General features: G+C 45.7%; 1 protein-coding gene across 10 annotated transcripts in view; it reads left to right on the top strand.

Annotated features, from left to right (window-relative positions):
* Positions 1-17,603, top strand: part of LOC116752734 (kalirin) — a 531,375-nt gene that overhangs the window by 234,300 nt on the left and 279,472 nt on the right. For all 10 annotated transcript variants that reach the window (XM_032629477.1, XM_032629484.1, XM_032629482.1 and 7 more), the window contains exon 6: positions 11,867-11,989. In XM_032629477.1, the coding sequence (XP_032485368.1) occupies positions 11,867-11,989 (123 nt within the window). The remainder of the gene's footprint in view (positions 1-11,866; positions 11,990-17,603) is intronic.

Raw genomic sequence — 17,603 nt, 5'->3', positions numbered from 1 at the left:
CAAGTATTATTCAGCTGTTGTGACCTTCTGGGAGTCATCGTGCTTCTCCCCGTCTCTACCTCTAACAAGTTGAAGCAAGTCCTTATCTGCTATCAGCCCATCATATACACTTTTTTTTTTTTAACATCTTTATTGGAGTATAGTTGCTTTACATCGTTTCATAGTACTTGTCACACTTAAAGTTGACAGACTGTTGAATACATTTGTCTCCCTCACTAGACTCTGACCTTGATCTTTTATCATCAGTCTCTAATCCAATGTCTGGAATACAGTGGGCATTCAGTAAGTGAATAAAGTATTGTACTGAGCATCATGGGCATGTGACTATTTATATCAGAATTCTTTTGGCTACAAGAAACAGAACACTGGACTCTGTTGCCGTGTTTCATCTTTTAATCCATTTTGTCCCTTTTCCCCTCCTATTTTCTTTATGATGTTAATCATGATTCTTTTGAAAGTTTTGCCTGCAAATTATAGCCTGATCATCTCTGGATCTGTTTCTATTGACTGTTTAATTTTTTTAATTCTTAGTCACTTTTCTCTGCTTCATATGTTGAATAATTTACTGGTTATTATAGATGATGTACTGTACAGACTCTTGATTAGGTTATCCTTCTCTAAATATTGTTAAGTTTTGTTCTGGGCTGCACTTAAACTGCAGATCGTGGTCCTATTGAGCCTTGGTTTAGGCTTTGCTATGACACATCTACTTCCATCTTTTCTTTAATCCTAGGGTATAGCCCTTATTCTTAGGATATGGGTCTTACTCTTACAGTCTGGTCTTTCTGGGGTCCCAACTGAGTGTCCAGAGTGTTCACCAAAGTCTCTTTACACTGTTTGACTTAGAACTCCTAACATTTCCTCAGCACTGTGTAGCCTCTGACGTTTCTGTTCAGCTCTCCACCTCCCACAGCTGTTCTCCACTAGGCCTTCTGGAGTCTCACCTTGCCTATGCACAGCTTAGGATCTGGCCAAGGACCTGAAGGAGATTTCGGTGAAGATTCTTAGGGCTCCTTTTCTTAGCTCCCTCTCTTACTTCCTATCACTGTAATTGCAACCACCTTACCAGCCCTGAAGTCTAATCCCTGGTGTTTTATACCCATTAAGACTGCTGCTCTCGGCCCAGCTCCTGTTTCTGGGCTCCACAGTTTGGAAAATACCCTCAGGGAGAAAGCCAAGGTGGATATGGGGCTTACATTGTATGTTTCCCTTCCTTCAAGGATCATTGGTCTATGTTGGTTGTTGACCAATGCTTTTAACTAGTTTACATGTGGTAGAGTTAAGTTCGATACCAGCTACCTCATTAAGAACAGGCTGTAAGTCCACATGAACTGTTTAAATAAAAATGAAAGTGCATTAGAATTACCTGCAGGACTCCTACTGAATCAGAATCTCAAGGGTAGGGCCTAGGAAGCTATATTTTTTTAAGAAAACGCTTTAGGTAGTTCTGAATGAAGGCTAGGTTTGTGAACTATTGTGGTAGATACTTGAGCAGTGAGTTTGGAGGAAAGAGAAATCAGTGTGGACTCAGTTGCTCCAAGAAGACATCTGGAGGAAGTGAGACTTCAGTTGTGTTTTGAAGGGTAGAAATAATTTGGATATGGAGTACTTCATGGAAGGAAAGATGTCAACACAAACACGGGGTGGCAATGAGCATGGTGTAGTGTATTTGCATGGAAGTGAATAGAATATGACAGGAAAGGATGCTTGGTGTAGGACAGGGGTGTAAAAGAATAGGGGGAAAGGCAGATGTGGACCAATTGAAGGTGGAGGGGAGGTACCTTGAATGCCAGAGTAAGGAGATTGGATTTTGCAATATAGATAATAGATAGCAACAATAATTTTGTGGGGTTTTTTTTTTTTTTTTGGACTGACAGGGTGAAAGCAGTGTATTAGAGCAGTGAACCTGGTGGGGGCAGATTGCTGGGTATAAGGAAGAAAACAGACTCAGTGAGATCAGTAAGGGAGTAATTGCAGTAATCTTGGCAGGAGGGGCTGAGTGGTGAGTATCAGTAGCAGTGGAAAGTGACACGTATATTTCAGAGTAATTTGAGGAAAGAGAACGAATGGGTGGGGGGGCGGGGTAAAGACGTGGGGTGTCAAGAGAAGGTATGGGTTTTCATAGAACAGGCAGAATAGTTTTAGGTGCTACTGGAACAGCAAGGGGATATTCACATTGAATCCATGGGCACCATGTGACTAGGAATAATCTGCAAGTTAGGTGTGCATTTGGGAGACAATTTGATAGTGGTTTAAAAGCATGGACTTTGGTGAGGCATGGACATATACACACTACCAAACGTAAGGTAGATAGCTAGTGGGAAGCAGCCGCATAGCACAGGGAGATCAGCTCGGTGCTTTGTGACCACCTAGAGGGGTGGGATAGGGAGGGTGGGAGGGAGGGAGACGCAAGAGGGAAGAGATATGGGAACATATGTATATGTGTAACTGATTCACTTTGTTATAAAGCAGAAACTAACACACCATTGTAAAGCAATTATACCCCAATAAAGATGTTTAAAAAAAAAAAAGCATGGACTTTGGAGTCATATAGACTTAGATTTGAGTCTTTAATGTGCACCCTGACTGTGTGACCTTGGCCAAGTTATTTGATCTCTCTGAATCTGTTTCTTCAACTAGACAAAGGTGGTGATGATGTTATCTACTATCTCATAGGGCTGCTGTGGGGCTTAAGAGAACATGTGTAAATCTCACTGTGCAGAGCCAGGCACATATTCTTTTTTTTTTTTTGCGGTACGCGGGCCTCTCACTGTTGTGGCCTCTCACTGTTGAGGCCTCTCCCGTTGTGGAGCACAGGCTCCGGATGCGCAGGCTCAGCGGCCATGGCTCACGGGCCCAGCCACTCCGGCATGTGGGATCTTCCCAGACCGGGGCACGAACCCGCGTCCCCTGCATTGGCAGGCAGACTCCCAACCACTGCGCCACCAGGGAAGCCCCAGGCACATATTCTTGTCAGTTACTGGGGAAGCTAAGGTTAGAGAACACCCTGGAGCAGAGGAAATTAGGTTCAGATGGACACTAGATTCTAAATTATCTTCATCACTTACAGGCTGTATGATCTCGGGCAATTTACTTCAGCTCTTTGTACTGAGTTTTCACTATGTTGAAAGCAGAATTAACAGTACCCTTTTTCTGCATTATTATAAAGGCGAACGAGATAGTCTGTGGAGGTACTTAGCACAGGGCCTGGCGCATGAAACAGGAAATACTATCTGTGTGGTTGAAATTGTGAGCCTAGATGGATTTTCAAATGGACAGAGCTGACGAATAAAAGGCAGAGGGCTGAGGGCCAAGGGTTGAGACTGTCCCAGTAAGGGTGTGAGGGACAGGAAAGAAAGCCATGAAGGGGCAGCCAGAGAAGTGGGAGGCAAGTTTAATAAATCAGTGTGGAACTGAAGGATTGGTGAGCTTTTGAAATTAGAGCATTCCTATTGTTTTTGTTGTGCTGAGACTAGACATGGTATGTCAAGGAAGAGAGTGTGAGTGGGTGAAAGCACTGGTTCTCCGGGGAGAATTTAGGGTTCAGTAGCGACTTGTGAAAGCAGGAGGGGGATGCTGATCACGTCTGCAGCCGGATGGCCTGCCCCTGAAAATGACCTGGTGTAGAAGGCCAGAGACGGTTGAGTTTCAGAAGGGAATGCATCAGATTCTGCTGAGAGACCAAGGGAAGGGTCAAGACCTCAGAAAGGAAGCAATTATTTTTCACTGTGGGTGCAGACTTAGGAAAGCAGTGAAGGTAGAAGGTGTTACAAGGAGTTAAAGAGGAAGTGGATGGAGGGAAAACAAAAGCAGCAGGGGCGGCAGAATGCACTTCTGAAAGTTTGCTGATGATGGGAAGGGTAGACAGAATGAAGCTCTGAGCATTTTGGAAGGTGGAGCCGCAGGGTTGAGAGCATCAGCGCTGGAACTAGGCCTCCTGGGTTTGAATCTCAGCTCTGCCGCTTATTAGCTTTGTGGCTTTGGGCCTCTCCGTGCCTTAGTTTCTCAGTCTGTAAAATGGAGATGATACTACTGGGGGTTAACGTTGGGGAGATAATTAGGAGGTTATTGAGAGGATGAAGTGAGTTCAATATGTTAAATGCTTAGAATAGTGCCCGGCGCAGAGTGAGCATTCAGCAAATGTTCGTTGCTATTATTGTTGTTGTCACCATTATCATCACTGCTGTTATTGAGAGAAGGTGAAAATGAGAAAGGAGAATGGAGAAATGGAAGACAAGGAGAGACTATATACACAGAGTTTGACTCTGCAGTATGGATGCCACACCTACCAAGGAGTCTTCTTAGGTTCTACCAAGCGTTCAGACTGAAAGACTGCTATGGGCCACCCTTGGCGCTGATCCAGTCAGGACAGTATAAGATGGAAGCTGTGATTTCCCAGCAGGACAGTCCTTGCAACCATCCAGCTCAGGGGCAAGGAGACAAGATCCATGGTGGGCAGTGGCAGAAGCTCCCATGGCTCAACAACCCATGCCCCACAGAAGCCAGTATCCTCTGTAGGCACAGCTTCCAGGGTTCCTGCAATGGACACACCAGTCACAAGAGTCACCCCCTTCAGGGAGGATCAAGGAACGCTGTCCCCATCAGTTATTTATAGTTTATTGACAGTCCTTCTAATCCAGATACAGTTTACCAATCGGGGGTGTTTTTACCACTGGCAGCATGACTTAGTAACATGTTGGCACATACTATCTTTCTCTGTTTCCAGGGAGACAAAACTGGGATGTTAACTGAAGTTCAGATTAGCATATGCAGAAGGGGAAAAGGTTCTGTTATTTCCTTGCTCACAGTGGGAGCAAATAGGGACATTTGCCTCTTTTATAGAGAAACTGGGGCAGTTCTAGATGTGAGCAGCCTGTTAGGATGTTAGATCTGAGATCTGGGAATTAGGGAATTTGGGCGTGGAGTGGGTAAGAAATATGCTAGGGGATCGATAGAATGTCTACAGGTCAGAGACACAGTCTGGCTGGTGAAATTGTTTGGTGCCCTGGCTGATTCCTGAGGCTACAGTGCTGGGGTCTCCAGGTAACCAGGCTGAGCCATCCTCTGAGAGCAGCTGGATTTATGGTGAAAGATAAAAATGGCTTCTCTCTTATACCGTATATACAAGAATGCCAGCTGACATTCCAAAAGCCTAAAGGAAAACAGGCAGGGCCCGGAACACCTTCTCTCCCTCAGTAGATATTTATTAACTGTCTATTGGCACAAGTCCCAACCACCTCCCCTGTCTATAGACACCAGTGTAAGGACGGCCTCCCAGAACCTCGGACTCCCTATGGCCTGCAGGCCTTGCAGGAGACAGAAGAGGAGAGATGTCAAACTCTCTTCTGTAAGGAATTCTAGGAACCTAGAAACTAGATCCAAATTTTGTGTTCCTTTATTTTTTCTTTCTCTACCCCGCTTTGGAAAATCAGGAAAGCTCAATCCTAGGTGAGTGGATAATTGAAAACAAAGTTGAAGGGTCTTAAGGGTCCTAGGCCAGAACACACACATGGGGTCTGTGTGTTGCCCTGTTTGCCTGAGGACATGTGCCCGGGGTCAGCCAGAGTTGTCAGGTGGGGAAATTTGCCCTTAATTCCCACCCACTTCTCACTTTAAGCCCTCTCTCTCTTGATGTAGGGCTCCTTTGCCACCCCATTCTAAGATCTCATCCCTGGGTCATGCTCACAAAGTGCCTTGCTTTCTTAATAGGCTGTTTCTGTATCCTGGATAAATTAATTCCAGGAGGGGTTGCAGGAATAATACATTTTAGTAGGAGTCTCTCCTAAGTAAAAAAACTGTTAAGAGTCAAAGGGATTGAATCTCTTAATAGTGGAAGGGTTGGGGAGTGGCAGAGAGGATGGGGAAGGGGGAGTTTGGAAGCAAGGCAGGAGCGGGTGAGATCCCTGGTTAGGCTACACCGGGAGGGCAGGAGGGGACAGTGCCCTCAGGCATGACCCTGAGAGAGTGTACGGAGCTCTGAGTCCTGTGTGGGCAAAGGCACCACAGGGCCCTGAGTGTGTGTCAGGGTGGGGGCAGCGGGAGGATGCATGGGTATCCCTGGTCTGGGCAGTGCCCTGCGGGGGCACTGGGAGTGCGTCTTCGGGAGGGATGGGCTGTGGATGTTTGTGTACGAGCCGCAGACGGGATTTCCATGAGCCCATGGTGATTTTGCAAAATGAACACAGTGCAGTTTTAAATCCACACCTTTCGTCTGTTTTGTGCTCTAAAACAAAACATTAGGGAACTACGTGCGATAGAATATGCTCACTGTGTAGATTTGAAAATCTATCTGGTGTATAGCACTGACCGAAGCATGAAGCTATTGTCTTATTTGAATCTCACTGTTATGCTAAGGTTGAAATAGTATACATTTTTATCCCCATTTCAAGGTAAGGAAACTGAGATTTAGACCATTAACCTAACTTGTCAAAGTTTATAAAGCAGATCTGCACTAGAACCCAAGTCTCCTGATTTGAAGCCTCTGTTCTTTGCACTGTAACTCACGTAACATTTTATTTTGGAGTTGACTGCACAGCAAATTTTCAGATGTAGCAAGGTTCTCTGGCAAGGAGGTTGTTAGTATTCTTTAGGGCACAGGCTTTTATGGATGGGTCGCTGCAGTGTCCAAGCAGGGTAACAGGGGACAACAGGTGATACTGGAATGTGCATATTTAGGAAAGAAAATCCATTGGTTGTCTTCTGTCCTCTCAACCAAGTCACCAAACCTGAAAATGAGCAAATTAAAACCAGTGTCATCTAAATTACAGACAGTATAAATCACTAACACTAGGTGGTAAGGTAGTTTGAAAGTTAAAACTCTAAATCAGACGCTGTTGCTAAATTTGGCAAATGAAGGAAAATAAGACCAAGCTCCTTATTTAATATCCTTGCTCTATGAAATAGTTTATGCTTTATTAAAAACAGAACAATAATAACCTTTTAGCTATCCCCATATTTAAAAGAAAAGGAGAAAAGGTTTCTGTTTATTTTCCTAATTTGCTTTTAAATAGATTCATTTATCATTTATCATATATTAAGAACTAGATTTGTATATTTTCACTGAGTTTAAGCCAGCATAAAAACATTACTTTGCAAAACGTGGAAAAAAAAAAAACCCCAAGTAGCTTACATGTAACATCTATCTTCTTAATGAGACAAAACTATGTTGGTTTCCAAACAAAGAGATAAAATTTCATTATTTAGACATGAACTTTCCTCCTGGAGGAATTTTGTTGTTTTACATTTTGTTGAACCTACCATCTGTGTCTTCTCAAAAAAAAAAAGACATTTCAAAATGTTTGAAACCACTGTGGAGATATTTTCTTTAGTTTTTTTGGTGTTTTTTTTCTTTAGATTTTTGTTCCAGTGTCTAGTTCAGGTGTCTTCCAGAAAGCCCAATTCAAATAGATCAAATCATAAAATGTCCTAGTTTAGAAAGGGTCAGCTTGTCTGGAGGTTAGCAACCCCAGAGCCTGTGACCAACTCCCTGATGCATTTCTTTCATTCAGTAAGTATTTATTGAGAGAAGTGGAGTTATTTGAATCAGCCATCCCCAGGCACTGAGGGGGCAGGTGGGAGGCAGAGACGAGGGGGCCGGGTACTGGCCACTGAATGGCCGCATGTGAGGGGCAGCATCCTCCCACCGCTGGAGCCCCACAGTGCCCTGGTGGCTGCCTTCTGGGGGGCAACTGCTCTGTGGAGCCTGGGCAGAGGAGTTCCTACAGTCACATGCAGGAGGCAGGGCAGTGTCCCAAGAGCCTGGATCAACAGACACTCAGTGAATGTGCCTTGGGTGGCCTGAATGAAGCCCACTGGGGGGGCTTCACTTTTCTGAACCTGTTTTCCATCTGTAAAGTGGGCCTGCTGGAGGCAGTGAGATGATGCTTGTGAATGGACATTTTGAACCCTAAAGCACTGGACAGATAGATGTCAAGGCTGAGACTAAGAAGCTGCATTTCTCTGGCTATTAAGAACAATGCCAGTTTTCTTACAGTCATTCTTTGTATTCAAAAGTTAGAAATGTTAAGCTGTAGCAAGGAATAAGCATTCTGACCCAGGAGACTCAATAAAACTAATTTTTATTTTGAATGGAAAAAAATACACTCCGTAAGTTTCCAAATTGAGCTGATTGTAAACCAGGATGCTTACCTCCATTCTGGGCACTGCTTATCCTTTGGAAATGAAGAGAAGCCCAGAAAAGAAGAGACTTGCCCGCAGTCTCATGGGTAATTAGTGACAGAGCCAGGCCCAGAGCCAGCCTAGTCCTTATCCCACTTAACTGCACACGCACATGGGTGCTTACATGCGTGTGCGCGCACACACGTTCTCTCTCTGCAGCCAGCTGCAGTGAATGCAGCAGAAATGCTGGTGACCCTTGCAGGCAACCAGGCTCACAAAAGTGAGTATTATATACAATTAGGCAGCAGATTCAGGCCTAGAGAAGACTTGAGACTGTCCCTAGGAAACTGCCACGTTGGAGAGACCGTGGTTCCTGATATCACATCGACTGTCTGGTCCCTAGGTGCCTGAGATGAGTGTCACCTCCTTGGAGCACTGCCTCTAGCCTCCGGCACAGCTGAACTTTCCCAGAATGCGCAGCCCCCAGAGACAGCTCGTGTCCTCCAGTATGGAAGGCAGATGGGGCGCAGTGGCCTGGGTGCAGACCTCATTGTGTGAGAAGCCCATTCAACGAGGCGTGCGGTTCCTCCAGCACTCTCCGCTCTCGCCTGCCTTTTAACTCACTGTTGTTATTGCTTTTCTCCTTAACTGGCCCGTGTTCAGCTCTCCTTGCTCTGTAGTCCAGCAGGGACCTGGCGCCAGGCAATCTAATCATTCTGGTGCTAGCACATAACTCTCTGTTTATTAGCATATCTAAGTACTCATTTAACAGAAAATACAGGGAAGGTCACTTCTAGGCCACTGGGATAGACAAGAAAGTATGAGTGAGCACTTTTCATCCTAAGTTCCAAGGACTTCAGGCATTTCAGATTTTCATTAATTTTATTGATTCTTTGGTCAACAAGGAAAAGAGATGAGGGATTATTTTTAAATGGGGTTGAGAGGCAGAATTTAAAAGAACAAAAATTACACAGTGAAGTTCCTTTAGACTCCTGGGGCACTTGTCTTCTTCCCCTCTTGTCCTTAATAGTAATTTTAAAAAGCGCTGACCGCGTGCCTGTGGTGTGGGGTTGGCTGTGGCTGGCAGACCCAGCGTGGCGCACGCCACCGATCCTGCCCAGCCTCCGCAGGCACCCCCAGCCTGGAGCATCTGCTGACACTTGAAAGTGAAGGATACTTTTGCCCTTTATCTGTGTAGGTAGCTGGAAGTGATCTGGGTAATTCAAAAGGGAGAATCATCTCCAGATTCAATCCCATTTTATGCCCATTTGCCTTGGGAAGGTGATGTGCTTATACTTAACCATGGGTTGTCATAGCCTTGGTGTCCCTCTCCTGACCTCCAGACAAAACTCTAACTGCCCACAGGACACCTCCACCTGAAGGTCTCCTAAGCCTCGCAAACTCAGCATCTGAAACGGAACCTGCTGTCTCTCCTCCCCTACCCCAGCTTCTTGCCCTCCTCTTGAGGTGGTGCCATGGGGGCACCTTCTCTTACAAGAATCCAGGGCGCCATGCCAGATACCTGGCTGTCTTCCCTCTCTCTTTCTCACCCTCCCTCCCCAAACAGTTGGGAGTCCTCAGTCCCTTCCTAGTAACTCTCGCTCTGCCCACTTCACAGACTCCACTGTCACTCCCCACATCTGGGTTTCCAGGTTCTCGCTCTTGCTCCCCAGGATTACAGCCTCCTAACCATTCTTACTGCTCCATCTCTCCCCGCCAGTCCACATCCCATGCTGCTCTCAAAGCTCACATCACATTTCACTGCTCAGCTTACAACCCTCCACTGACATCTTGCTGCCCACAGTATATGGTCCAGGTTTCCTAAAGCCTGTGTCCAGGACTCTCCATGGTCCCTTCTACCTCCCCAGCCACATCTTCTCCTCACATCAGGTCCAGAAGCACAGAAGTGGTGCTTTCAGAGCCCGCTACGCACTGGACTGCCCCACAGTTCTGCCCCTTTGATCTTCCCTTTGCGTGGAGCCCACATCTCACTCTTTCACCTGGCTAATTCCTACCTGAGTCAGGGTCAAGTCAGGTGTCACCTCCTTTGGGAAGCCTTCTCTGCTCTTCCCTCTCTTCACACCATCAAGAGAGGCTGCTACCTTGATACACCACACTGACCTTTATCTTGATAGATTTCTTTGTTGAGTTGTGATTTTAATCAGGTCATATGCCAAGTTGTGCTAACTCTGTATCTGAGTCCATGTTTGCTTCCCACACTGGCTTTTAAGCCACTTAAACTCAAGAACCACATATTAATCATTTTTGCCTTGTATAGTGCCTGGCGTGTAATGAGTGTCCGATAAATGCTGGTTAAACGTAACTGAAAAAGTAAATTCGCTTTTCCGTTTAAAGGGGAAGAATGGAATGAGGCTGTGATTCTGCCTTCCAGGAAAGCTGGCGTGATCTTTGCAGCTTCTCAGCCTACACCTGTGCTCCGTTCTTCCCTGCTCTACTCTGCAACTGAGCTGCAGCCTTTAGCTCATCCCAAACTATGGACCATGAGTTCCAAGTATAGCGATCCTCTTCTCCAAAGGTTTAACACGTTTCCTGGCTATATCACTTGACTACTCTGGGCAGAGAATTACAGAAAATCCAAATTAAACCAGTTTGAATAATAAAGAGGATTTCTTGGCTCAGGTACTAAGCAAGTCCAGACACAGTATGGAGATCAGGCAAGGCTTAATCAGGGCTCTGCTTGTTTCCTGCCATTGTTTTGGCTACACTCTTTCTCTGCCCATTGGCTTCACCCTCAAGCTGCCAGCAGAATGGGTACAGCAATTTGAGGTGCAGGGTCACAACGACAGTATCAGAGGAAGAGAAGTCATATCTAAACAACTACAGTTCTGTTTTCCCAGGAGCTTCCAGCAAACTGCCCTTTGTGTTTTATTGTACTGAATTGGATAACATTCCCGTTTCTAAGACAATCCCATGGGTCAGGAAATGTCATACACTGATTGGCTTAGATCTGGTGTCCTGAGAAGGGGTAACCCTTAGAGTGACCAGGCTTTCCCTTGGAATTGAGGTTCTGGTTAGCTCCCCTAAAAGTGAGTGGGCCACCTGTGGGAGAGGTGGAAACCTAAATGAAAACCAGGTACAGAGCCGTGGGGAGGAAAATGACTCAGTGCCCACTGTGCTAGGCAGTATTCACTCTACCCTTAAAATCCTCCTCTGCTGGTTCCTCATGGGTCATAGCAGAAACCCTGGAACTGTGAGGCTGTGGAGTCACAAGAAAAGGTGACTGCGTTCAGAGTCAGTTCAACAATATGTGGTCGGGCAGTGTAAGTGGGATGGGGCATGTTAGGATGCCCTGTGGCTTCCAACAAGTGTCTCTCTCTCCTGCTGGGGCAGTAGGGAGTGGATTAAACCTCCCACTTGTCTCCACTTCACCCGTCCCTAAAGCATGCATTGAGGGGGGCATGGCTTTTGACGATTTCTAAAAGCTTTTAAAAGGGGAAGTAACTAGGGAAAGTGAGCAGCTTCCTCCCCCTTCTCCTTGGTCCTCTTACTCATTTTCTCTCTTCCTCTAGGCTCTGTAGGAAAACATAGAGGCTGGTGGCAGGGCCTTCTGCTAAGGAGGAGGGCTCTCCTGGGAAGCCAGGGTGTGGGCCACCCCCGACCCTGAGCATGATGACTGGTCCTCACTGGGCCCCAGCAGGAAGGCTGCTTTTCTCCCAGTAGCTCTGAAAGTTCCTTGCTGTTGGACCCATACCCCCATGATGACTGTGCACCTTCTTTCCCCCTCTAGATGTTCGACTGGATAAGCCACAACAAGGAGTTATTCCTCCAGAGCCATACAGAGATTGGAGTCAGCTACCAGCACGCCCTGGACCTCCAGACGCAGCACAATCACTTCGCCATGAACTCCATGGTGAGTGCAGGGTCTCTTCTCGGGGGCAGGAGAATAACGAGGGGGCCGGGGCTGCGGTGGAGAGGGCAGAAACAGACTTGCAAGCCGAGAAGGAGTGAGCAACTCTGAACACGCGGCCCCTTGTAGCATTCCATTTGCCAAGACAGGGACGAGCGCAGGACACGTGGTGAGCCGGCTGTTCCCGCAGCAGACTATGGCCTCATTTCTGCCTCCGGACCCTGCTTTACAGGGTGAAGGGAACGTGCTAGGGTTGTAGAAGCCATCAGCCCAGTGCAGGACTAGAAAGGAGAGTGCCCAGTTCCACTCCGCTGACTAAACCCACTGGCACGTGTGAGTCACTAAGCTGGGATGAGAGGCACCTCAGGCTGTGGCGTGTTGGAAACGGTTGAGTGAACTGGGCTGCTTAGACTAGAGAAGAGGAGCCTTGCGGGACACACAGTTGCTGCCTTCAGTTATGTGGAGGGCCACCTTGGAGAGAAGAGGGTGGAATTGTTTTGTGTTGGTCTAGGAGGCAGAACAGTCCAGGGGACGGCAGTTGGAGGGGGAGGCAGCGCATGGCTCAGGAGGTGGGATGTACTGGAAGTTAGTGAGCTCCCCGGGATGGGGAGACTTCAAGCAGACGCTGAATTCAGAGAGGGATGTTTGCTAGCTGTGTGGCCATAGGAAATTTACCTGGCTGTGCTTCCATTTCTTCATCTGTAAAATGGAAATAATAATAGCCACCTTATAGGGCTGCCGTGAGGATGCGGTGAGTTAATTGTAAGGTGGCTGGAGATGTGCCTGGTACATGGTCCGTTATCAGTAAATATCGGAGTTATGATAATGAAGATGCTGGTGATACAGGAATCTAGTCCAGATGACACCTGTGACTCCTCCTAAAACTAACACTTTGGGATAGTAATTTTTCCATGTGGTCTCCCCAAGACTTTGAAATCTTGTCTGCCCCTTGGTCCCGTTGTATCTGAAATGTCTGCAGCCTAAGTATGCCTCGACATCTCTCTCTCTCCCCTCTGCCAGCTCTTCCTGCTTGTACTACTGGTCCAAAAGAATAGCTCCACCATTCCCCGTATATCTGAACTCCAAAGACACCATATCATTTCATCTGGTGATGCTGGGAGAGGGGCAGGTGTTAGAAAAACATAAACACAGAGGATCACAGAGGCCAGAAAAGAAGATAATTTCATTTTCTATGGAGTTGTTCTAACAATGGTATACACTGGACTATGTTATACACAGAAATAATTCTGGCCTCAAGTTTTCAGTGTCTAGTTAGGGAGATAACTCAGACAGTCATGGTACAGCTTGATATGTGCGGTGACAGAGATGCTGAGTGACCTAAGAACCGTACAATCTCAGTGGTTTAAAGTAATAGAGGTTCATTTCTTGTTCCTGCCACACGCCCATTACTGGCTGATGGGGGCTGTGCTCATCGCACTCACTCGATGAGACGCCCAGACTGAGGGAGCAGCCACTGTCTCAGGTGCGGCCAGTGCCTCAGCAGACAAAGCAAGTAGCCAAGCGCACGCTAGCTCTGAAACTTTCCACCTAGGAGTGACGCATTTCCCTACCCAACACCAGTCACACGGCCACATCTAACATCGTGGGTGGAGGTATATGGTCCTACCTCCACATGTTGGGCAGGAGAGAGTGGGTATTTGTGAATAGCCCTAATGATTAGCACAGGGAGCCATTGCAGGATGTAAGGTAGAGGTGAGCAGCGTGAGCTTTGAATGGGAAGGGAGCTCTGGCTGCGGAATAGAAGGTTGTGGGACCAGGCAGGGAAAAGATCAATATTGACTGTGTTACCAGTTTGGGCCACAGCAGTCTTGTGTTCATCTAAATGTAAAGACTAGTCCAACTAGTCTTCTATAATTATGTCTCATCCCAGGCTTGCTTTAGTCACAGAGGAGCAAACCAATTGATCACAGGTGATTGAGAACATGAACTCAAATCTAGTCAAGTTTGATTATCTTTGTGCCCTGTGGACTTCCCCTGGTGAATTTTACAAATTCTGTGCCAGAATCTTCATGTCACCCAACTGCCTGGCCCTAAGGCAGACAAACTCATTTTAATAAGAAGCAAAGACAAACATAATTAGGGAGGTAAGTCTACCATCAGGCCCCTCAAAACAATGAACTACAAAGTTAAATGGAAAGAGCCTTTGGCTTTGAATTATCTGCACCACTGCTCTTCTCTGTCAATATGGATAACTGAGAGTTAATAACACATCAAAAACCTTTCCTCTGACAAATTTACTCCTGAAGTCTCCATTTTCAGGACAAAAAAAATAAAAACGAGGGAGGAAATTTACTGAAGGGAAGCATCTTCTGGAGCTGGGAGGGAAGAAGAGGAGGTTTAATATACAACAGCCAATTAGCATGTTCCAGCCCGTCTCTAGTCTCCCTTTGCGGTGCCTGGTTAGCCTGATTAGGCTGGCTCTCCTCTCTGGCTGCAGGGCAGGGGAAGGGAAATCCCAGGGTTGTTTGATCAAATTGGCTGAACTGGTGCGTTATAAACGCGGCAGGTACTTTTGTTAACTGGGAGGTTTACAGGTTTCTTATTAAAAGGGACTTCCCCTAAGACGGATGTCAGCAACCCAAGGAGGTGAATGGAGGGAATTACAGACTCCTTTTCTCTGGCCTGAGTGATGGATGTTGCTGCCAAGAAGCAGATGAATTTAAGCAGCTACTGCTGGAGCCCAGTGACTGTAGGAATGATCAGTTACTCAGGAGAAGTGGGAATGTGGATTGTTTTGTAAGTTCACTGAGGCATTTCCTTTTCGGTTCTTGGAAAAGAACCTATACATATGCCCACACATCTGTCCATGTAAAGGTACGTGCAGCGTACTTTGTTTCAGGCTACAGGTGAGTTCTTTGCTACTGAATCCTGTTTTATCAGTGAAATAGGCCAGTGATCCCTTACCTTTCGGGGAGGTCACAGACCCCTTTGAAATCTAATGAAAGTTGTGGGTCTTCTTTCCAGAGAAATGTATGTGGACAACTTTTTTTTAGGCGTTTTCAGGGGATTCAAGGGAATCCTAAAGCCTACCGATCACCCTCCCCAGTATAAGATCCCAAGAACCTCATGACTTCTTTCTTCATTCATTCCACAAATAATTAAGGGTTAGACATTGTGCTGGATGTTGAGCATATAGTGGTGAACAAAGTGGTCTGTCCTCGGAGGTTCCAGTGGAGAGACAGGTGATACTATAGAATCTCTTAAGTAAATATGTAAATACAAATCAGTAAGTCTTATGTTGGAAGAGTCAGTGCTGCTACGATGGACAATAACAAAAGGGGCTCCATTTAAATGAGGGGAGGTCAGGTATATTTTTCAATTAATAATCAGTATTGACTTAACACTTATTGTTCATTCATTGATAGTAATTAATGGTCTGTGAATTAACTCTATAAGTACCAGTTCTTCTTTATAATTTAAAGAACCCCTAGGCATACTGTTTGGTAAATGAAGATGATCTAGTTATAATTCATCTGTTTTTTAAGTTTAGTTTTCATCTCTAGTTCTATATACCAGTTAAAGACCCGACCCCAGCTGAGGTGACCATTACTGAGAAATAATTGCATATCATTAAATCGTGGAAGCAAAATCAGAAATTTCCTAAATTTTGTCTGTGAATTGGTACCAATAAAGGCTATCAATTATTAACATGTGGATAGTGTGGGAGTATAATGCCCCACTGAGTATGGTGCATGAGTGACTCTGAAAGAAAAAGGTTAAAATTGGTTGATCTTTGGCTTTTTGTTATAACATGTTTTTTTGCAGTTTCCCCTGGGGAATCCTATTCTTTTGATCTTTAATAATAATAATAATAATAATAATAACCCACCTACTAAATCCAGTAGGAAGATATTCTCTGGCTTCTTATAGTGCCTCGTAAAGCCAGGTTTCCTGAGCTCTCTGGGGCCCTCCTTTTTCTTAATTTTGCCTTCTGTTGTGAAAGGCTTTCTCACAAATTCTCCTTCCCCTGAATGTGGCCTCCTGCTCTGATGGGAGTGTGGGCAGATGGAATTAGGATCGGGTTGTACTATAATATGCAACAGAACAATCAGGTAGCCACCTATGCTCCAGTTCCTCGTGAAAAAGACACTCACAGGAGCGCACACAAACAACACAGTCTTATTTACAACTTTAATTAGCCGGTTCTTTGGGGGAAATAAATTGCTAATGGTTTCTGTCTGGAGTTTTAAAATATGAAGTGATATTCATTTTCTGTTGTTAGGACTGTGAGGACTCACATTAGTGATAACCACGTGCAGCTGGACAGTAGGAAGCCCTTCTGCTGCCGCATGTTGATAGCCGCTTTAATCCTATTAATTTGCTCACCAGAGGCACATACTGCCACTTGATGGTGTGCAAATCAGACCAATTGCAGCAAAGCCTGTGGTGCTCTCTTTGTTTTGAGGGGAAGTTAGAAATGGTAGCACCAAGGAAAAATCAGATCTGGTGCGGGAGAGGTAAAGATTCTGAGCAGGTTTCCTGACCCCAATTTGAGAAGCCTTGCTCTGGGGTCCTCTGTCATCTCTGATTCTCAGCAGCCCCAAACCATGATCCCACAAGTAATTCCCTACCCCCAAACAGACAGCACTTCCTATGATGAAGTGACCCCACTTCCATCGCCCACACTCCCATCAGAGCAGGAGGCCACACACAGGGGAAGGAGAATTTGTGAGAAAGCCTTTCACAACAGAAGGCAGAATTTAGAAAAAGGAGGGCCCCAGAGAGCTCAGGTTTTGGGGAACACACGCGTGCACACACACACACACACACAGGCACACACACGATTGTCATGTTTAATAGCCAGGATTTGACCCTGTCATAGCCACAGAGTCTCTTAGTACACATAAAACCTGTTGAAAAAGAGATGAGTCTTAGCTTGTATGCATTAGTCTTTTTAGTACAATTTTTTTTTCAAAGAATCTTGTAGTTGACTTGCTAAAAGTGTAGATTTCTTTTTGGCTTCCACCCCAGTCCTAGAAAATCATAATCTCTGGGGCATGAGGCCCCCAGACCTCCATTTTTTAACAAGTTTCATGGGTGATTTATGTACATATTAAAGTTAGAGAACTGTTGTTCTGTGGAGATGTATATGTATTTATAAAATAGTCACACCCTAAAATAAAGCATTACAGGTTCTGAAAGAGAGTCCACTTCTAGTATGACAGCATGAGGCACTATCCAACCTACTCTCCAGTGAAACTGGTGGACATTATTTTAAAAGAACCATTTAAAGTCTCTAGAAATGGTCCTAAGTGCACACAGCAAATGAAACATTTATTCAAGAAAATTTACTAAAACTTGGTAAGAACAGCGAATCTGTGGTATTTGAACCAGGACCCTCTTTCCTCCCACCTCCCAGCTCAACGAAATGGAAACGCTACTCCAGACTAGTGCAACCAAGAACACAAGGTCTCCTTTGCCCCCAGCTCCCAATTGAAGGACTGTCTTCCCAGATAGGACATTTTCTATCCTGGTCCAAGCTACCTGTTGCTGAATTTAAGTTCTAGGTGAGTGTGGCCAAGAGGTGGGGACTCCTTCTTCTGCCTAGCCCCCACTCATGGAACAGAGGCTATACATGGGCACGACACTGCTGAGA

The sequence above is a fragment of the Phocoena sinus genome, chromosome 4 (assembly GCF_008692025.1).
Source record: "Phocoena sinus isolate mPhoSin1 chromosome 4, mPhoSin1.pri, whole genome shotgun sequence".
Taxonomy (NCBI): domain Eukaryota; kingdom Metazoa; phylum Chordata; class Mammalia; order Artiodactyla; family Phocoenidae; genus Phocoena; species Phocoena sinus.
Note: the sequence above shows the minus strand (reverse complement) of the source record. Positions and strands in the feature narration are given on the sequence as shown.